The sequence below is a fragment of the Carcharodon carcharias genome, chromosome 4 (assembly GCF_017639515.1).
Source record: "Carcharodon carcharias isolate sCarCar2 chromosome 4, sCarCar2.pri, whole genome shotgun sequence".
Classification (NCBI taxonomy): domain Eukaryota; kingdom Metazoa; phylum Chordata; class Chondrichthyes; order Lamniformes; family Lamnidae; genus Carcharodon; species Carcharodon carcharias.
Genome location: NC_054470.1, coordinates 170731188 through 170754211, shown reverse-complemented (window position 1 = coordinate 170754211; position 23024 = coordinate 170731188). Strand labels below are relative to the sequence as shown.

At 43.1% G+C, this 23024-nt stretch overlaps 1 protein-coding gene across 1 annotated transcript in view; it reads right to left on the bottom strand.

Moving 5' to 3' along the window:
• The window catches only part of LOC121277430, a 110256-nt gene that overhangs the window by 57240 nt on the left and 29992 nt on the right, over positions 1 to 23024 (bottom strand). Inside the window, exons 6-8 of the mRNA XM_041186882.1 lie at positions 16544 to 16672; positions 13675 to 13922; positions 1024 to 1192 (exon numbers count right to left, since the gene is read on the bottom strand). Coding sequence (XP_041042816.1) covers positions 1024 to 1192; positions 13675 to 13922; positions 16544 to 16672 — 546 coding nt within the window. The remainder of the gene's footprint in view (positions 1 to 1023; positions 1193 to 13674; positions 13923 to 16543; positions 16673 to 23024) is intronic.

The window sequence follows — 23024 nt, the reverse complement described above, 5'->3', positions numbered from 1 at the left end:
AACATTATCAAACAAAATTCAACACTGAGCCACATTGGGAGATATTAGAGCAGACAACTAAAAGCTTGGTCAAAGAGCTAGATTTTAAAGAGTGTCCTTAAGGAGGAGAGAGAACATAGGGGTTTAAGGCCTTGGCAGCTGATAGTGGACAATGCTGGAGCAATTGTAATTAGGGATGCTCAAGAGGCCAGAATTGGAGGAATGCAGATATCTCAGAGGGTTGTAGAACTGGAGGAGATTACAGAGATAGGGAGAGGCAAGGCTATGGAGGGATCTGAAAATAAGGATGAGACAGGTTTGGAAGCAAGAATTTCCCCAGCTGGCGTTGCCAGCCATCCAGAGACTTGGGCACTCCCATTGGCTTTCCCACCTGTGGAGCCCATCCATCATCCTAAAGTGGATGGGGTTCCCAGAGGCAACCTCTCAATTGGCTGATAATCTCCTTCAGGGTCCCACCATGGCCACTTCCAGGTTCCCCATCTGGAATTCAGCTCGGCATCAGGAGCAGGACATTACAACTACAATTAAGCCTGCTGTGTTTTTGGATGATGCTGCTGAGGGGCAGCTTGTGGAAAAGAAATAGGAGGGGAGCCAAGAATAGATCTCTGGGGGACACCAGGGATAACAGTGCAAGAGTGGGAACAGAAACCATTGTAGGTGATTCTGTGGCATCGGCAGGCCAGCTAAGAATGGAACCAGGTGAGTGCAGTCCCACCTGGACGATGGTGGAAAGGCATTGGAGGAGGAAGGTGTAGTCAACTGCAGACAGGTTGAGAAGGACAAGGAGGGACAGTTTACCTTTGTCACTGTCACATAGGATGTTATTTATGACTTTGATATGAGCCATTTCGGCATTTTCACAGTGTGGAAATCTCTTTGGAGGGATTCAGAGAGGAAACATTCTTTTCACATTTCCACCTTCAATGTGGAGTGAAACAATTCCACGACAAAAAGCCATTTAATTGTAAAATTAAAAAACAATCAGTTCATCAATGAATCCAATGGCAGTTGCAGTAACTTTACCTGGGATAGCTCTTCATAGGTGTAATTTCCTCAATCCCTTCATTGTTCTTCATATTATTCACGCTAATACTCAATGATTGATCATTGATCTTGGAAGCTAAGTTCCACACCCGCAGGAAGTTCTCTCCACGACAGACTGCCAGGCAGAAATGCAGGTCAAGGCATGACCCTGAAATATTGAGATATCCATTATTCAACTTGGTATCTTGAAAGGGCTTCCATAAAACCAAAAATAGGAGCAGGCATACGCCATACTGCCCTTCAAGCCTGCTCCACCACTCAATGAGATCATGTCTGATTTTCCACCTCAACCCCACTTCTCTGCTTTATCCCAAGACCCCATGGTTCCCTTAATATCCAGAATTTTATCTTAGCCTTCAATATACTTAACCAGCATCTACAGCCCTCTTTGATAGAGAATTTCAAACATTCACAACCCTCTGAGTGAAGATACTTCTCCTCATTTCCTCATGTCCTAAAAAGCCAACTCCTTATCATGTGACTATGACCCCTCATTACAGGTTCCTTGGTCAGGATTTTACCATCAAGCCTTCTCAGAATTTTATATGTTTCAATGAAATCACCCCAGGAATTAATCTGCTGAACCCCTCATTGCATTGCCTCTACAGCAAGTATAGCCTTCCTTAACTACAAAGACCAAAACTGTACAAAGTATTCCAGGCGCTGAATTTTACATTGATCAGGTGGACGTGCGCCTACCCGACTGGGGGCTGAAATCACCCTCTTAACTGTCGGCGGGCAAAAACCAGGAGGGTGATGGAATATTCCCCATTTGCCTGGATGAATGCAGCTCCCACAACATTCAAAAAGTCTTGACACCGTACAGGACAAAGCTTGATTCGCACCACCTCCGCAAACATTCATTCCCTCCACCACCAATGCGCAGTAGCAGCAGTGTGTGTACCATCTACAAGGTGCACTGCAGGAATTGACCAAGGCTCCTTCGACAGCACCTTCCAAGCTCATGACCATTACCATCGAGAAGGACAAGGGCAGCAGATGGATGGGAACACCACCACCTGGAAGTTCCCCTCTAAGTCACACACCATCCTGACTTGGAATATATCGCCATTCCCTTACTGTCACTGGGTCAAAATCCTGGAACTCCCTTCCTAACAGCACTGTAGGTGTACCCACATCACATGCACTGCAGCGGTTCAAGAAGGGAGCTCACCACCACCTTCTCAAGGGCAACTAGGGATGGCAATTAATATTGGCCCAGCCAGTGAAGCCCACATCCCATCAATGAATTAAAAAAAATTAACTTTCCTGTGAACACCAACATTCTCTTCTATTCTTTCATGAGGTTTGGGCTTCGCTGGCTAGGCCAGCATTTATTGCATCCCAAATTGCCCTTGAGAAGGTGGTGGTCAACCACCTTCTTGAACCGCTGCAGTCCGTGTGATGTTGATATATCTGCAGTGCTGTTAAGAAGAGAGTTTCAGGATTTTGACTCAGTGACAGTGAAAGAATGATGATATAGTTCGTAGTCAGGATGGTGTGTGGCTTGGAGGGGAACTTGAAGGTGGTGGTACCCCCATGCATCTGCTGCCCTTGTCGTTTGAGGTGTTAGAGGTTGCGGGTTTGGAAGTTGCTGTCGAAGAAGCCTCGCTGTAGTGCATCTTGTAGATGGTACACACTGCTGCCACTGTGAGTCAGTGGTGGACAGAGTGAATTTTCAAGGCACTGAATAGGGTGCCAGTCAAACAAGCTGCTCTGTCCTGGATAGTGTGAAGTTTCTTGAGTGTTGTGGGAGCTGCATTCATCCAGTGAAATGGGGAGCATTCCATCCCATTCCTGACTTGAGCCTTGTAACTGGTGGACAGGCTTTGGGGAGTCAGGAGGTGAGTTACCCGCCACAGAATTCTCTGAACTGCTTTTGAAGCCACGGTATTTATATGGCTAAATGTTTAAAAGTTTCTTTTATAAAGTTACATTTAAAAAATTTTCAGCATTTAAGAAATATTCTGTTTTTCTATTCTTCCTACCAAAGTGAATAACTATATATTTCTCCACAATATTACATCTGCCACCTTCTTGCTCACTCACTTAACCTGTCACTATCCAATTGAGATCAGTTGTGTCCTCCTCACAGCTTATGTTTCCACCTAGCTTTGTATCATCAGCAAACTTGGATACATTACAATCCATTCCTTCATCCAAATCATTAATATAGATTGTAAATTGCTGAGGCCACAGATTTGATTCTTGCAGCACCACACTAGTTACAACCTGCCAACTTGAAAATGATTTATTTATTCCTACTTTCTGTTTGTTGTTTAACCAATCCTCTATCCATGCTAATATATTACCCCAACCCCCATGAGCCCTTATCCTTCATTAACATCCCTTCATTTGGCATGTAATTAAGTGCCTTTTGAAAATCCAAATATACTGCATCAACTTGTTTCCCCTTTATCTATTCTGCTAGCTACATTTGTAAAGCACAACTTCTCTTCATTAAACGGTGCTGACTTGGCATAATCATTTTATGATTTTCTATGTACCTGTTACTTTTTTTTTGCAAAAATATACTTTATTCATAAATCTTCAAAAACATTTCGAACCATTTCAAAATCACCATTACAAAAATACAATCAGGTTCAACTTTTACAACATGAATCACAAGGTGTATCAGTACAAACAATGAATATTACAATCATTGGCAGACATTCATTTTAAGCTGTACAGCCTGAGGGGCTCTTTACAGTTCCCAGCCCCCCGGTGCACTGTGGCAGGAAGGTCTTAGGAAGCGACCCTTCCCCATTGCGCCTTTGTGGCGGCTGCCCCAAGCTTAACTGTATCCCTCAGCACGTAGTCCTGGACCTTGGAATGTGCCAGTCTGCAACACTCGGTCAGGTAAAACTCTTTGCGCTGGAAAACCAACAAGTTTCGGGCAGACAAAAGAGCGTCTTTCACCGAGTTGATGATCCTCCAGCTGCAGTTGATGTTTGTCTCAGTGTGTGTCCCTGGGAACAGCAAGTAGAGCACAGAGTCCTCTGTCACAGAACTGCTCGGGATGAACCTCGACAGAAACCACTGCATCTCTCTCCAGACCTTCTTCGCAAAGACACAATCTACAAGGAGGTGAACAATGGTCTCTTCCCCACCACAGCCACCTCGAGGGCAATGTGCAGAGGGGCTGAGACTCCTGGCACGTAGGAAGGATCTTACAGGGAGGGCTTTTCTCACCACCAGCCAAGCTACATCTTGGTGCTTGTTGGAAAGTTCTGGCGATGAGGCATTCTGCCAAATTACTTTGTCAGTCTGCTCAGGGAACCATCCCACAGGATCCACCCTCTCCTTTTCCCTCAGGGCCTTTAAGACGTTACGTGCCGACCACTGCCTGATGGACTTGTGGTCAAAGGTGTTTCTCTGCATTATTTTCCCACGAGGGACAGGTGGTACGGCACAGTCCAACTACTTGGAGCGTTCCACGGCAGCGTGGCCAGACCCATCCTTCGTAACATTGGGGACAGGTAGAACCTCAGCATGTACTGACACTTGGTGTTTGCATACTGAGGGTCTACGCACCGACACTTGGTGTTTGCATACTGAGGGTCTACGCACCAACACTTGGTGTTTGCATACTGAGGGTCTACGCACCGCTTGATGCAGCAGCATACAAAGGTGGCCATCAGTATGACAATGTACCTGTTACTATTTTCTTAATAATGTAGTTCAAGAGTTTCCCCATGATTTCAGGCTAACAAGCCTGTAGGACCTTATTTCTCTATCACTCATTTCGTGAATAGTGTTTTAACATTTGTTACCTTCCAATCCACTGGGACCTTTCCTGAATTTAGGGAATTTTGGAAGATCACAAATAATGCATCCACTGTCTCTGCAGCCTAGCTCTTTAGCCTGGATTTTTGCGGAGTCGTGGCGTATTCAAAATGGTGGGTGGACCCTGGTTCCAGAAGTCCCACCCCAATTTCCAGCAGAAACCATTTTCGGTGGTGGGGGTATTAGGGGTGCACATGACTCCCACATATGGGGACCCTGAACATAGCAGGCCCATTTGAACTCAATACTGAGTACAAACAGACCCCATTTTCACTGCACCAAGGGCTTTATCCTGCAATGTGAGAGCTACAAATTTTTAGAGAAATCATTAACGCTCGTGGAGAACTGTCAGCAGTCATGTTATTTTAATGGCCAGTGTGAAGATGGATGTTTTTTAAAAATATTTTTGGGAATATGGTGGTATTCTGTAAAGAAGGCTGTCAGTGAGAGTATGTGTGTGTGTGTGTGTGTGTGTTGAATTAAGTTGGGAGAAAATAGATGAAAGGTAAAGGTGCACAATGCATGCATTTGTAATGAGAGGCTATGGTGAACTTGAATGTACGAATAAATAGGTTGGGTTTGAAATTTGCATTATAAGTAGGGACTTGACTTTTCAGCTGTTAAGTTTCAAATGTAATGTTTTTTTACTGTATTTTATTTAAAGTAAATGGGTTTTTTTCAACTAGAGGCATATCAGGGCAGCTCAGTCCCATGTTATGTACCACCTGGAACATGTGGGAAGTCCTAGACACTCCTTGTGCTCTGACCGACCATGTGTGCAGGAAGTGCCACCAGCTGCAGCTACTTGAACTCTGAGTTTCGGAACTTGGGTGGCAGCTGGAGGCATTGAGGTACATCCACAAGGCTGAGAGTTTCGTGGATAGCACGTTTTTAGATGTGGTCACCCCATAGCTTACGGAAGTGCAGACAGAGAGGGAATGGGTGACCATCAGTCAGTAGAAAAGTGTCAGACAGGTAGTCAGGAAATCACCTGACTATGTGTTGGAAAACAGTGAGAGTGACGGTTCCTCTGGGGAGTGCAGCCACGCTCATGGCACCATGAGTGGCTCAGCTGCATGGGTTGGGGATGGGGATGTGGAAAAAGAGGGGAAGAGCAATAGTGGTAGGAAACTCGATAGTAAGGGAAACAGAGAGGTGTTTCTGTGGCTGTAGACATGACTCCAGGATGGTATGTTGCCTCCCTGGTGCCAGGGTCAAGGTATGTTGCCTCCCTGGTCGGTCAGAGCACAAGGAGTGTCACTGAACGGCTGCAGGGCATTCTAAAGGAGGAGGGCAAACAGACAGAGATCGTGGTACATATTGGTACCAGTGACATAGGTAGAAAGAGAAGTGAGGTAAGGCAAGCAGAATTTAGGGAGCTAGGAAGCAGATTAAAAAACAGGACCTCAAAGATAGTAATCTCTGGATTGCTCCTGGTGTCACGCACTAGTGAGTATAGAAATAGGAGGCTAGTCCAAATGAATGCGTGGCTGGAGAGATGGTGCAGAATGGAAGGCTTTAGATTTCTGGGACATTGGGACCATTTCTGGGGGTGGTGGGACCTGTGCAAGGCAGACAGGTTGCACCTGAACTGGAATGGGACCAACATCGTTGCCGGCAGGTTTGCTGGTGCTGTTGGGGAGGGTCTAAACTAACTTGGCAGGGGAATGGGATCCTGGGAGGAGGTTCAGCAGGGGGAGATGCACAGCCAAAATTAGAAGAGAGAGCAAGAGAGTCTGGAAGGCATAGAAATTATAGGCCAGTTAAAGCACAAGGGAGTTTAGCAAGGTTGGATGGTATTTATTTTAATGCAAGGAGTCTGACGAATAAGGCAAATGAATTGAGGGCACAAATTAACACATGGAAGTATGATGTAATTGCTGTCACAGAGACATGGTTGAGAAGAGGCAGGATTGGCAACTCAATATTCCAGGATATAGGTTCTTCAGGCGAGACAGGGAAGGAGGTAAAAGAGAAGGGGGGTATCACAATATTGATCAAGGAATCAATTACAGCAATAAGGAGGGATGACATCTTAGAAGGCTCCTCAAATGAAGCCATATAGAACTCAAAAACAAAAGACCATTGGCCCCCAAACAGCCAGAGAGAAATAGAAGAGCAGATCTGTAGGCAAATTTCAGAGAAGTGTAAAAATAATAGGGAAGTAATAGTAGGTGATTTCAACTTTCCCAACATTAACTGGGCTAGTCATAGTGTGATAGGTTTAGAGGGAGCGGAATTCTTAACATGCATCAAGGAGAGCCTTTTAAGCCAGTATGTAGAAGGTCCTACAAGAGAGGGGGCAGTCCTGGACTTAATTTTAGGGGATGAAGCTGGGCAAGTGGTAGAGGCATCTGTGGGGGAGTGTTTTGCAGATAGTGATCATAACTCCGTTAGATTCAAGGTTGTTATGGAAAAGGACAAGGATAGGCCAGAAATCAGAGCTCTAAACTGGGGGAAGGCCGATTTTAATAAGATCAGATATGATTTGGCCAGAGTGGACTGGGAGCAGCTACTTTTAGGTAAATCTGCGTCAGAGCAGTGGGAATCATTCAAGAAGGAAATAGGGAGGATACAGGGCCAACATATTCAAAGACAAGGGGTGTGACAAAGGGTGGGACCAACAAATCCAGTGAACCCTGAATGTCGAGGGATATACAGGATTGGATAAAGAGAAAAAGGGAGGCTTATGGCAGATACCGAGGGCTCAAAACAGTGGAAGCCTTAGAGGAGTATAGAATGTGTAGGGGGGAATCTTAAAAGGAAATTAGGAGAGCAAAAAGGGGGCATGAAAAAACATTGACAAATAAAATAAAGGAAAATCCAAAGTTATTTTACGAGCATATTAAGAGTAGAAGGATAACCAGGGAAAGAGTAGGGCCCATTAAGGACCTTAGTGGTAATTTGTGCATGGAGCTGGAAAACGTAGGTAGGATTCTAAATGAATACTTTGTGTCAGTGTTCAGAAGTGAGAGGGACGACGTGGGTATGGAAATCAGGCAGAACAACTGTGATATAATTAAAGAAATTGGCATAGAAAGGGAGGAGGTTCTACGTGGTCTGGCAGGCTTAAAAGTAGATAAATCTCCAGGTCTGGATGAAATGTGTACCAGGCTGTTGAGTGAGACAAGGGAGGAAATAGCAGGGGCACTGGCAATAATTTTCAATACCTCTCTGGCCATAGGAGAGGTGCCAGAGGACTGGAGGACAGCCAATGTGGTACCATTAATCCAGAAGGAAGGAAGGAACCAGGGAACTACAGGCCAGTTAAAAACAAAAAAAACTGCGGATGCTGGAAATCCAAAACAAAAACAGAATTACCTGGAAAAACTCAGCAGGTCTGGCAGCATCGGCGGAGAAGAAAAGAGTTGACGTTTCAAGTCCTCATGACTACAGGCCAGTGGTGGGAAAACTATTGGAAGCAATTCTGAGGGACAGAATTAATCTACACTTGGAGAGGCAGGGATTAATCAAGGACAGTCAGCATGGTTTTGTTAAGGGGAGGTCACGTCTGACCAATTTGATTCAATTTTTCGAAGAGGTGACCAGGTGTGTAGATGGGCAATCTACTTGGACTTCAGCAAGACTTTTGATAAGGTCCCGCATGGGAGACTGATAACGAAGGTAAGAGCCCATGGGATCCAAGGCAATTTGGCAAATTAGATCCAGTTTTGGCTGAGTGGCAGGAAGCAGAGGATGATGGTCAAGGGGTATTTTTGTGACTGAATGCCTGTGTCCAGTGGTGTTTCACAGGGATCGGTGTTGGGTCCCTTGCTGTTTGTGACATATATAAATGATTTAAAATTGAATGTAGGAGGGTTGATCAGTAAGTTCGTGGATGACATGAAAATTGGTGGGGTGGTAAATAGTGAGGATAGCCTTAGGTTACAGGATATAGACGGGCTGGTCACATGGGCTGATCAGTGGCAAATGGAATTTAATCCGGATAAGTGTGAGGTGATGCACTTGGGCAGGACAAACAATGCACAGGAATACACGATGAATGGTAGGACTCTGGGAAGCACCAAGGATCATACGGACCTTGGTGTGCATGCCCACCAGTCCTTTATGGTAGCGGGACAGGTAGATAAGGTGGTTAAGAAGGCAAATGGGATACTTGCCTTTATTAGCCGAGGCATAGAACATAGGAGCAGGGAGGTTATGCTGGAACTGTATAAAATGCTAGTTATGCCACAGCTAGAGTATTGCGTGCAGTTCTGGAATCCGCATTATAGGAAGGATGTGAATGCACTGGAGAGAGTGCAGAGGAGATTTACCAGGATGTTGCCTAGGCTGGAGAGTTTTATTTATGAGGAGAGATTGGATAGACTGAGGTTATATTCCCTGAAGTAGAGGAGATTGAGGGGGGACATGATTGAGGTACATAATATTATGAGGGGCATAGATAGGGTAGACAGGAAGGAACATTTCCCCTTGGTGGAGGGATCAATAACCAGGGGGCATAGATTTAAGGTAAGGGGCAGGAGGTTTAGAGGGGATGTGAGGAAGAATTTTTTCACTCAGAGGGTGGTGGGAATCTGGAATTCACTGCCTGAAAGAATGGTAGAGGCAGAAACCCTCACAACATTTAAGAAGTATTTGGATGTGCACTTGCAATGCCATGGCATACAAGGCTATGGGCCTAGTGCTGGAAAATGGGATTAGGGGGCAGGGCCCTCTTGCCAACAGGAAAATGACATGGGATGACATCGGGAGGAACCCCCGACGTCATCCTGGTCCATTTAAATCTTTAGGAAAGCGGGGGAACAGCAAAATCAGCTGTCCGCCTGCCAACCTGTCAATGGCCAATTGAGGCCATTGACAGGGTAATTAAAATAATTAAAGACCCGCCCGTCCAACCTTAAGATTGGCAGGCAGGCCAGAACCCCCAGCAGGCTCCTGGTAATACATGAAACCTTATCCACTGGCGGGATGAGGTTTCATGTCTGTTTTTAAAAACTTTAATAAATTTTATGTGATATTTATTAACATGTCCCATCTTGTGTGACATTGTCACATGAGGGGGACATGGTAATAATTTTTTTATTTTTCTACCTTTTAACTTTGTAACACTTTCACTGATCTCCCTGAGACAGCACTTAGTTTCAAGGAGCAGTACGCTCTTTCACACCTATCATTATCACAGTGGAGCAGTTGTAAGTTCAAAGTCTGATTGACAGCCCAAAGAGGTTATTAAAGAATTAGCTGGCCTTGATGTAGAGTTATGAATACAAATATTTGTTTTTATAAGGGAATTAGTACTTGAGGGTATTTAAATCTACTGAATAGAGTTCCATGAATGAGAGATTTTTTTTATATGCTGAAATCTATGATAGATACTTAGAACTTTACTTTATTTCATCTCAGCATGGCTCCTGAAGTCTGCCCATGGGGGTTCTAGGTGAGTTGGCATGCAGGGAGTGAGGGAAAAGGGTGGCGGGTGTCAGGGCATGAGTTGGCACTAAGTTGGCTTAGGGGCTATAAAGGACCATGGAGATGAGTGGAGGGCATATATTGGCATGAATTGGCATAAGGGCATGGGAAACGGGTGAGGAGATGTGAGGGTTGAGGGCAACAGGGCTTAATCTTTAGGAAACCAACTGCAACAAGTCCCAGAGAGTTGAGACAGGCCTATTAACTATCCCACCCTGGCACCTAGCAATCCCTGTGGGCACCTCTGATCTGCGTCAGGGGTTGGCGGCCCTGGCTCCATAGCGCACCCCTGGCCCCTGTTTAGTAGGTGGATATCCATTTACTGAATCAGGCAACAGAAGACACTCTGTGAATCACAACTATTTTATTGTTAAACTATAGTTCAGCACAAATACTAGTTTCCGCTCTTCCCTTCTGGATCCTTTCCCTGTCCAGAAGCAAAAGCCACTTTACTAGGGAAAAACCTAGCTCCTAAGTAGAGGTTTCAATGAGCATCACCAGCTCTCAATTCACTCTGAAGCTTGCCTTGATTTACCATAAGACCATAAGATATGGGAGCAGAAGTAGGCCATTCGGCCCATTGAGTCTGCTCTGCCATTCAATGAGATCATGGCTGATCCTCAGCTCCACTTTCCTGCCTTTCCCCCATAACCCTTGATTCCCTTACTGATTAAAAATCTGTCTATCTCAGCCTTGAAAATACTTAATGACCCAGCCTCTACAGCTCTCTGCGGTAAAGAATTCCACGAATTCATTACCCTCTGAGAGAAGAAATTCCCCCTGTTCTCTGTTTTAAATGGGCACTCTCTTACTCTGAGATTATGCCTCTGGTCCTAGACTCTCCCACAAGGGGAAACAACCTCTCAGCATCTACCATGTCAAGCCCCCTAAGAATCTGATATTTTTCAATAAGGTCGCCACTCATTCTTCTAAACTCCAATGAGTATAGGCCCAACCTACGCAACCTCTCCTCATAAGAAAATCCCTCCATACCCGGGATCAACCTAGTGAACCTTCTCTGGACTGCCTCCAATGCCAATATATCTTTCCTTAGATAAGAGGACCAAAATTGTTCACAGTATTCTAGGTGTGGTCTAACTAGTGCCTTGTATAGTTTTAGCAAGACTTCCCTATTTCTATACTCCATTCCCTTTGAAATAAAGGCCAACATTCCAATTCAAAAACAGAATTACCTGGAAAAACCCAGCAGGTCTGGCAGCATCGGCGGAGAAGAAAAGAGTTGATGTTTCGAGTCCTCATGACCCTTTGACAGAATGTTTTTGTCTTGGATTTCCAGCATCCGCAATTTTTTTGTTTTTACCAACATTCCATTTGCCTTCCCTATTACCTGTTGAACTTGCATGTTAGCTTTTTGGGATTCATGCACAAGGACTCCGAAATCCCTCTGTGCTACAGCCTTCTGCAGTCTTTCTCCATTTAAATAATATTCAGTTCCTCTACTCTTCCTGCCAAAGTGCATAACCTCACATTTTCCCACTTTATATTCCATCTGCCAAGTTTTTGCCCACTCACTTAACCTGTCTATATCCCTCTGTAGACTCGCTGTGTCATCCCTGTGTCACTGGGATATACCTTTGTTGAGATTCATGAACTATTTTCTTAAATGTCTACCATCGTTCACCAACTCTCTTTTCTGCTAAACTGCTTTCCCATTCCACTCCAGCCAACTCTGCCCTCATTCCATTGTAATTACCCTTATGTAAGTTTAGCACAATTGTTTCCGACCCAGGTTTCTCACTCTCAAACTGAAAATGTTTACTCTTAAATGGACTTGCATTTCTAACATTGTCACTGCGCACCCCCCCTTCCCCCCAACTCCAGAATGAAGGTCCCGCAATCAGGATACTTTGTCCCGAAGTGATTGCAGCAAGCCCAGAGATTTCCCAGCTCTGCACAACTGCCTCGGGAGTGAAAACCCAGGCCTTTGTTTTTTGCTCCTTACCTATTCTCTCCTGAAAGCAGTGACTCATGCTGCGGTACAAGTTCTAGAGACCAAGTTCCTTTGCAATCTCATTCAAATGACTGTTCTCCATGTGAAAGCTTGGGTAGTGAATGTCTGTGAGCTATACAACTCAGCTGAGTCCAATGAGATCCCAACCCTACATATGCACACACGTAATTCCAGCAAAGTCAAACAATTGTCAGAAATGGGAACCATATCCCAATATTTCGTCCCTCCCCCATCGGGCAACGTAAAGGTTAGCTGTGATATTCCCAACATCGTGTTGCCTGAGATGTTCACATTAAGAAACTCTTTTAAGTTCTTCAACACTTACTAATGCTGCAAGCAATCTCCTTTTTCCCAGCTAGATCTCCCACCCAGGTTCCAGATCAACAAGAACATTTCAGTCATTCACCAATCTTTTTAGATTATTTAAACAACATGTACCCAATCTTTTGAGCATTAAGCAATCAGAACAATCGGTGTGGCAGGAATTCAGGCTTTTACTCAATGACATTTCCTTGAGCACTCATCAAACTTGCCATATGAAACCTATAGCAGTGAAGTGGAATGTACTGCACTGCTACTCATTTCTTATGTTATTTTCTACTTCACCATGCTAATTAATTGTACTGTAGGATTCAGTTTTTGATCACCTACTCCAAAAACAATTTATAGCTGGACCTAACAAGACAATAATCCAAAACCAAGACTAATTTGACTTTCTAAACAGCCTATGTAGGATTGTTAAAATTAAATACGTTTGCATTACATTTTTGAAAACATATTCAATCCATCTGGCAATCCATCCAAGAATTTAAAAACAAACAAAAGAATACACAAAGGAATGAGATATTTGTCAAAAATGATTATGCATATATTACTCAAAAATAATTTAGGAAATGAATACCTTGTACCTGGACAGCTCTCAAATCCCACCTTTCAGTTATTGCCCTTGTAGTTGACTGAAGCTTGGACTTTAGCTACAAACACTGCAAAATCCCATGCGAGAAGCAAGGTGACACAGGACATTAGGCTTGTTTCCCTGAGAAAAGAGCCAAGGGAGCAGACGTCCACCTCCTCCACTAGCTTTATGTGAGGAAAGGTGGTTGGAGCTGGTGTGTAAAATGTGACTCTGCGCACAACCACAGGCAATCCAGCACCAAAAGCTTGTGTGATAGACAGGATCTAACTCCGCAGAGCCCTTTCACTGCCTGGCTAATCCCTCCCTCGTCCTAGCCCTCACCCACTCACAATGTGAGGGATTTTGATGCTGGTGATAGTGAGCAGTTTGTAGATACCACAGGAACAAAGCAAAACATCAAGAAATTCCATATCTGTTGGCATGCTCAGGAACTTAAACTTCAATTTTTTCAACATTTTACTTTTGGTAGTCATCTGTCGATCGTGCCTTTTTAAATAAGAGCATTTTAGGAAAGCTTGCTTGCCTCCAATCACTGTAGAAGAGAACCTGGCCAAGTGTTTGTGGTCTTCAGTTTCTAGGTTCCAGGAGATGATCTCAGTGATATTCGTTTTAAAAGAGCAGCACAATGCCACTACATGAGAACCCAAGTGATTTACGGACAGGGCAGAAAGGTGATGATTACAACAGCCTTTTATTGTGCGGATATAAGCAAAGTTCTTCACACCAAATAATTCAATATGGAGTACTTCACACAGTCTTGAGGATGGATACCTGGAATGACATTTCAATGAAGGAAACATAATTTAATCTGAATTTGAATGCTGCTTACAAATTTACAGAGTGGCTTCAATTAATGGGTTTAAGAGTCCTTGAAATCCAGGTTATGCATAGCAACTTGAAATTAAGATTTGGTTTTATAGCTGGAGCATTCAAATTTCAGACCATCCAAAGTTCATTCCAAACCCGGAGTCTGTGGATAAACCTAAATGATCAGCTCATAATTACATATTGAAACTATAGGAAATGAATACCTTCCACCTGAACAGCTCTCAAATCTCACCTTTCAGTTATTGCCCTTGTAGTTGATTGAAGCTCGGACTTTGGCTACAAACCCTGCAAAATCGCGAGCAAGAAGCAAGGCAACACAGGACATTAGGCTTGTTTCCCTGAGAGAAGAGCCAAGGGAGCAGAGGTCCACCTCCTCCCCTAGCTTTATGTGAGGAAAGGTGGTTGGAGCTGGTGACATAAAATCAGCATTTGTGACTCTGCACGCAACCACAGGCAATCCAGCACCAAAAGCTTGTGTGACAGACAGGATCTAAAATTATATGTTGAAACTGTCCAGCTTCACCTGCTAGAAGTGCTTCCTTATGAATGGAAATTCATAGCGCCCATAGCTGCAATTTTCTGATACATGCTTTCATTAGGCAAGGCAGCTCAAGAAAAGAACAGTTGTATAATGTTGACCTCTATTTGTTGACCAGATATTTAACTTCTAATCAAGTTCTGTGAATTGAATCATGTCTGAAAATCATTTTGGTTCCTTAGATATGGTGGTTTAGTTTTTGTAAAACCAAACAATGAGAATCTCCAGCTTTGTTCTTTTTTGACAAATGTTAAGTCCTAGACTAACATTGAGAATTCTTTACATTAGGATATTACGCATTGTGTTGCCAGGCACCAAGAATAATTTAATGTTTAAATTTAGTGTAATAATATACAAAAAATTCAGTGACAAAAATCAGAAAATATGAGATATGCACAGCAAGTCAATCAACATCTGAAAAATAAAGCTAGGTTGTAACCTTGCAATAGTTTTCATGAAAGATCCCTAAACACCTTAAAAACATTAAGGCCTGGATTTTTGCCACCATGGAGAGGCTCTCTGTGGCGGCGAAAATCTAGGAAATGGCTAAAAATTCTAAATCCTGCCCCTGCACCTGGCATTTCCATCTTTGTGGGGGCAGGACTGGAGTCGGGCCAGTGTTCACGCATGCATGATTCGCGAAGGTAGTTGGCCATTTAAATCACCAACTGCCTCCTCGGAAGTGGCATTTTGGAAGGCCATGAGTGAAATCCGGATTAGAACAGGTAAGAGGAGGCCTGAACTCAGTGGATTAATTTGGATAGCCAGGGCACCCCTTAGGAGAGGTAAGGTACCCCTTTGGATAGCGTCCTGGGACACTTTTGGGAGAAGTAAGGCATCCTTTGGGAGTGGTAAGGCACCTTTTAAGATTGTTAACTGTGAATATGATTACGTACTTTTTACGCACAATTGGAACTGTCAAGCTGTCAAAAGAACTGTCTGGCTGTCAAGGAACTGTAAAAGAGCTGTCCAGCTGTCAAGGAGCTGTCCAGCTATCAAGGACCTGTAAGGAAGCTGTCCAGCTGTCAAGGTACTGTGAAGGAGCTGTCCAGAAAGTATCAAAGCTTTCAAGGATCTGTCCAAGGGACTAGGTGAGATGGCATGGAGGGGATAAGGGCAAAGCATGATGGGTGGAGGGCATGGGCTGACATTAGTTGACACTAAGTGGCTAAAGGGGCATGGGAGCAATGGGAGGTAGAGGGACACTGTTGGCATAGGGGAATGGGGCAATAGGGGTGAGTGGCGGGTCACTAAGTTGGGGCAATGGGATGGGTAGAAGGACATGGGTTGGCATAGAGAATATGGGGATCATGGCAAGTGGGTGGGGGGCATGGGTTGGCATGGATGGGAATGTGTGGGTGGGGGCTGAGGTGGTTGAGGACTGGAGGGATGTTTTTTGTTTTATAATTTAAAAAAAATTTAAACTTAGTGCTGGAGCACAGAGGCAGGCCTTGTGCCCAGCCCACCTCCACACCCGGCAGCCTCTACACTCATACCAGGGTCGCCGGCTCCAACCTCTACTTCAGCACCCCCCACCCCCGACCAAAACCCGACCTGCGGGTGGTCATTTTTAAAAGTCAGGATCGCCGGGCTGGGAGATCTCCCAGCTCTGTGCTTCTGTCCCAGGGATGGAAATCCAGGCCTATGTGAATCCATCTTTCTCTTTCAGATTCTAATACACCTGCTGTGACTGTCCATCGTTTTATGGCTTTACCTCAGATTTCCAGCATTTACAGGTCTCTTTTCCTTCAAGTTCAGTGGTACTGGTCCATGTGTGATAGGATTGGAGGATTTAAATCATTCTTTGTTTGCAGTGACATCGTAAACAACTTTTTTGCGTGCAGTACAATTTCAACTACAAAATAGCAAACAAAGGAAATTACCACTTCCCCCCCACCACCTCCCCACCCCCCCACCCCCCACCTCCCCACCCCCCCCATGAAGAGCTCCAAAGTTCCATTCTATTCTCTATTATTTTTCACCTTATTTATAGAGGACTAATTGTAGGTGTGAAATGGTACTGTACCTGCACATTAAAAGGAAGTACTCTTTGGTAACTGCCACCCCTTGGATAGATGCTACAGCATCACAAGCTGATAACTTGGCAACTACTTTTCCTTTTTTAGCACTCAACACCATAGCTGCTTTTCCACTCCTGACAAAGTCATAAAAACAATAATTAGAGCACATAAAAAGAGTGTTTCCAAAGGCAGTGTAAACAGACCATTATATATCGATTACATTATCCAAATACAGTGTGATCAGGTTAATGCTCCTATGGGGAAATATAATTCACAAGTGACGGGCAGTTGGTCTTTTCTGATCTTGCTCTTGTAGGGAGCGAGACTTAAGCGCTGTTTATGTATCATTTAGCAGACATGTGTATTGCTATCTGTCGGCACAATGAGAACAATTGTGTTGTTGGCAAAGCTGTTGTTCATCTTACACAACTTCATCTTACACAACAAAGGTTAAATATCTATTCTCTCTCAGTGCAGCTTTCAGATATAACTCACATCTAATTGTATTCACTTTAAATTACTAAAAGCCAACATTTATTAGAATGGCCTTTCATTTAACAGGTTCAATCCAGATATATCCATTAAACACACTGCAATAATTTACAAGATGTTCAATTTTCAATTTTAGCTTCATGAGATTGGGATTCTGTTCTTATCTGTATTCAAGTTATTAATTATTACAAAGTCTCAGTAATCATTATTATTGTGATTTTTATTTTGTTCACTCTCACAATGAATGAAAGGTGTGGGAGTTACTAAAACTAAAAGGTTTAAGCAGGAAGTTCAAAAGGGGAGGGGCCAAATTAGTCACAAGTTCTTCCACTGATTGAAGCACAGAGGGAAGAGAGGATTCTCATAATCTATGATACTTCAGTTAGGAATTCCACAGTGTTCAGCTCCATTCACAACTCCTCTGGAAGCAAAACAGCCTACATCTGGACATTTACAACGTCAAGGTTTGGTTGACAAGTGTCAGGTAGCATTCATACTCAGTAAGTGTAAGGTAATGATTATATCCAAGAAAAAGCCCAACAGTCCAGCCTGGCCATCAATGGCATCATCTCTGCAGAATGCCCCACCATCAATACCTTGAGGTGTTACCACTGACCAGATGCTTAATAAAACTAAACACATTGGGAACTTTAGCACTAAGAATACACAGAGACTAGGCACTCTATAAGGTATCTACTGACTCCCCAATGCCTCTCCATCACTTCCAAGTATCAACTGAGGAGTATTATGGCACACACATCATTCATGGGTGCTCTTGCAATGAAACTCAAGAAGCTTGATACCAGCCAGGAGAAGGCAGTGCACTTAATCAGGACCCTGTCACTGGACTCAATATCTAACCCCACCCTTCACCATTGGTGCACTGTGGCTGCAGTATGTGCTATATATAGCTGATTACTACAGCAGCTCATTAGACTTATAATTTTTTTATTCTTTCATGGGATGTGAGTGTCATTGGCACAGCTAGCATTTGTTGTCCATCCTGAATTGTCCTTGAACTGAGTGGCTTGCTAGAACATTTCAAAGAGCAGTCAAATGTAGGCCATATTTCCTTCCATAAAGGGACATTAGTGAACCAGATGGGCTTTTACAACAATCAGTGATAACTTCATGGTCACCATTATAAGACCAGCTTACAATTCCAGATATATTAGTTGAATTTAAACTTCACCAGCTGCTATGGTGTGATTTGAACCCATGTCCCCAGAGCTAATACCTGGGGCTCTGGATTACTAACCTGGTGACATTACCACTACACTATCATCTCCCCTTAATTTAACAGCAACTCCCAGCCCTATTGACAGCAATGTCTCGCCCTGTAGCCTCTATCACCAAGAAAAACAATAGCAGCATCATCATGGAAACACAACCACCCTCTAATTCACCTCCAGGTCACACACCATCCTGGTTTGACTATGGATTACCACTCCTTCATCATTTTTGTTTTCACATCCTCAAACACTGTAACTGAAATTACTTTGTGAGCATTGTCAGCACAGTGACTGTAACTCTTCAAGAAGGCCCAGTATCATTTTCTCAGAGTAACTTGTGATGGGCATTAAATGTGGCTGTATCAATGATGTCCACATCTCATGAATATAATATAACAAAAATATAATATAATAAAGTTGACTATTATAAATACAGGATGCATTCAACCAGAAAAGAACCAAATATCCTAATCAGAGCAGATCGCACCTCGATAAATTCTGTTTTTGGAAAGACCAATGCTCTTTCCCTGCTTAGAGCTACAGATATTATTTACAGGTAAGCAGTTATTTACAAATGGACTCCTCCACTGAATAACTGAGTCTTATAGATCAGGAAAATCCCAGCTTCAACCACTGGTACATGCTGAGACAATGGCAGGATAAGTACCCTCAGGGGAAGGAAAGAAAAGCTGGCCAGTGTTCCTACACTGTCATTCTCCAAAGAATGCTATTAGAGGGGATTGTGTGTGGATGCCGGGAGAGTATAAAATCAAGCTCCACTGTGATTCCCAGGGGTCTGAGTGGGAAAAAATAACTTGCCTGTAGATTTTTCTAAAAATGAATTATTCAGATTCTAGAAGACTGTAGTGAACACGTCGCAGATGCCAACATTGTAGTTAGAAATTATTTGTTAGAGTCTCCTTGAATTTAACTTTTAAGTTACTCACAGTCGCAAACAGCAACACACTGTTGTATTGTTTTATTACATGTGAATTTATTATTTACATGTGAACAGTTTCAGCTTAATTGCCTTTAGCTGTAACCAGACCTTTTTAGTTTAATTATGTATGTGTCAGCCATCAAGAGTTGTTTTATTTATGTCCATTCAGTTGCTGATGTTGGGGAAAAACATTTTCTATTTTGCACACAATGACTTCTAATGAATAGTGGAGCACCATGCACTATGTAGGATAGTTGAGATACTTTAAGCCTTGAAAGGAAATTGGATGGTTAACTCAAAGATGGAGAGAAAGAAGAGAAACTAGAAAAAGAGAGGGGTTCAAGGTTAGGGTGGGGAAGAATCTTTGGGGCGGTCTGGCTTTGTGGACAATGGGAAACTGGGGTGTGATGGGGGAGAAGTATTCTTGTAAATAGAGGGCCAAAGGCTAACCAGTTGGGAGTGTGAAAATGTAAAAGGGTAAGGTGATGTGAATAGTGAGATAAAAAGGAAGTGTTTTTTTAAATTCTTTCACAGGTTGTGGATGTCATTAGCTAGGCCAGCATTTATTGTCCAATGCTAATTGCCATTGAGAAGGTTGTGGTGAGCTGCCTTCTTGAACCGCTGCAGTCCAAGTGATACAGGAACACCCACAGTGCTGTTAGGAAGGGAGCTTCACAATTTTGACCCAGTGACAGTGAAGGAATGACATGGGTTCCAGGTCAGGATGGTGCATGGTTTGGAGGGAAGCTTGCAGGTGGTGGTGTTCCCATGCATCTGCTGCCCTTGTCCTTCTAGGTGGTAGAGCCCACAGATTTAGAAGGTGCTGTAGAAGGAACCTTGGTGAGCTGCTGCAGTGCATCTTGGAGATGGTCCATACTGCTGCCACCATGTGTTGGTGGGGGAGGGAGAGAAATTTTAAGGTGGTGGATGGGCTGCTTTGTCCTGGATGGTGTTGAGCTTCTTGAGTGTTGTTGGGACTGCACTCATCCAGGCAAGTGAAGAATATTCCATCACACTCCTGGTTTGTGTCTTGTAGATGGTGGACAGGCTTTGGGGAATCGGAAGGTGAGTTACTTGTCACAGAATTCCCAGTCTCTGACCTGCTCTTGTAGCCACAGTATTTAAGTGGCTCGTCTAGTTCAGTTTCTGGTCAATGGCAACCCCCAGGATGTTGATAGTGCAGGATTCAGTGATGGTAATGTCATTGAGTATCAAGGGGGGCTGGTTAGATTCTCTCTTGTTGGAGATTGTCATCGTCTAGCACTAGTGTGGAGATAGCCTTACCTGTGATTATGACCATGAGAGTAAAGATTGAGGTGACATGGTTGAGGGAGTGGCTGTGAATATGAGTGGGAGAGTGTATATAAAGGGAGAAGTTAAGGAAGGACAGGAGAGCAGTCACTGATGTCACATCAGAAAGAGTGAAGAAAAGTTGAGTCGTGATGGAGTTTCAAATGATTAAGCTTGAGTCAGTGCAGAGGCTGAGGGACCAAAGGTGGGAATATATTCCAATGAAAAGCTTATGGTGGGGCTGGGTTGGGGGATATGGTAGAAAATGAGCTAAGCACAAAAATGAAAGCGTTTTTACAGAGATTTAGCTGAGATTAAGTTATACTCTGAGTGCCTGTGCAACAATGAACAGCTGGCAAACTACGTGAAATTCATGAAGCTTCCAAATCCTTTGTAAGTGTGAGGGAGGAATAGAATCTGACACTTTACTGAGATGCTAGCAACAATGTATGGCCATTGTTGGTGCACAGAATATTGGGTTTATGCATAGTAACTACCGTATCTGCTTAGAAAGATTACTGTATTGTAGTAGATGCACAACATTTTGCTCTTCAATTATATCTGAGTTTAGGTTCAATTAGAATTGGATAGCTCTCTTTCCTTGTCGCCTTAACTATCATCAATAAATCTGAAAGACCATTGAATTAAAATTGTATGTTAATTAGTAAGTAATGGAGAAGAGCACATCTACAGATAAGTTGGGATGAAAGATTGTGTAAATTCAGTGGGGGTTGAAATTTTAGCTTCCTCCAAGATAAATCTGAACTCAAGGTCCAAATTTTAGTACAGTCATAAAGCTCATCAAAAAGCAAGCGACTTTTGGACATTATCCTTAGTATAAAATGTTTCCCTACCCTAAATGATCAGCAGTGTCTATATTTTCTTGTGGCTACAGTTACAGACAGCAGCTGCTGATCCATCGCACAGTCAGTAGTGGTTTTTTGAGATAAATGATCAGTTACATATGAGGAAGAAGCAGGTTTCTTCTGAGTGTGTTTATGATCTTTCCACAACTAATGCGGAGAGCAAATCTTCCTTTCCGGTGCCTTAAGAACAAAATGATCCAATATGAACCCAATTTTGGTCCTCTTTGAGCTAAATGGGCCAAAAGTATGGTTCTTTCAATTTGGAATTCCACTTGGTGGTGGTCCATTGAGGGAAATCAACTTCGGTGAATTGGTCATATCAAAAAGAAAATGTGTCAGTTTGACCCATTTGTTAATCAGTTCAGCCAGCCAGTGTTAGCCCTATAATTGGAATCAATCACTCGATCTACCTTTCAGGAATTAAGACAGGAGGTTAACTACATATAACTTCAGCCTTATTTAATTGAGTACATTTGTTTATTTGGGAGTTAATTCATCACTTGGTCAATCAATACATTAAAATAATTAAGCCAATCAAAAAGTTAAACCAGGGGATAATGTTCAAGCATCTTTGGGAGATTTTAGCTTTAAATCCCACAGGAATAATGGTGAGACTTGCAACACAGCAAAATATAAAAAGCAAGTTGAAAATATTATGTAGAATTACCTAGAATTTATGCCAGAAACAGGCCATTTGGCCCAACAGATCTATGCTGGTGCTTATGCTCCAAATATGCCTCCTCCCACCTTCAACTCAACATTTCAAGTTGTGAAGAATGTGCAATAATCTAAGCAAATTAAATGTTATAAATAAAGCATGAAGCTAATAGTGAAAGAAATATAAAAGAAATGTTAGAGCTACAATTTTCTTTCGCTCCAAGAGAAATGAACCTAATATTGCCAATATTAACGGACAACTGTTTAACTTGTTCATATGACATTTTTCTGCTATTTTAACATGGGTGTTCTCCCATTTGCTTTAAAAAAGCTTTAACTTCAGCTAAATAGTGGATAAAGGAATGACGTACCAACACAGCATTTGCCAGTTTTTATCACCAATAGTAATTTCTACTCTAAGACATAGAATTTAGGAGCAGCAGAAGCCCATTGAGCCTTCTCTGCCATTCAATAAGATCATGGCTGACCTAGTTGTGGTGTTAACTCCACTTTCCTGTCTGCCACCTTGGCTCCCTTGCTATCAGAAATTTATCTAACTCTGCCTTGAATAAATTCAATGACCCAGCCTCTCCACCTTTCTGGGGAAGAGAATCCTACGTACCAACAATCCTCTGAGAGCAAAAATTTCTCCTTATCTCCATCATAAAAAGGAATCCTCTTACTTTTAAACTGTGGCCTCCTAGTTCTACTCTCTCCGACAAGAGGAAACACCCTTCCAGTGTCCACCCTATCAAGTCCCCTCAGGATCTTTTAATACGGTTACTTCTCATTCTTTTAAATGCCCATGGGTATAGGCCCTGCCTGTTTAACCCTTCTTCATAAGAAAAGCCCTTCATCCCAGGAATGAGTTGAATGAACCTTCCCTGAGCTGCTTCTAACTCAATTGTATCCTTTTTCAAATAAGGAGACCAAAATTGCACACAGCACTCTAGATGTGGTTTCACCAAGGCTCCGTGCAGCTTAAGTAAAACTTCCCCACTTTTATATT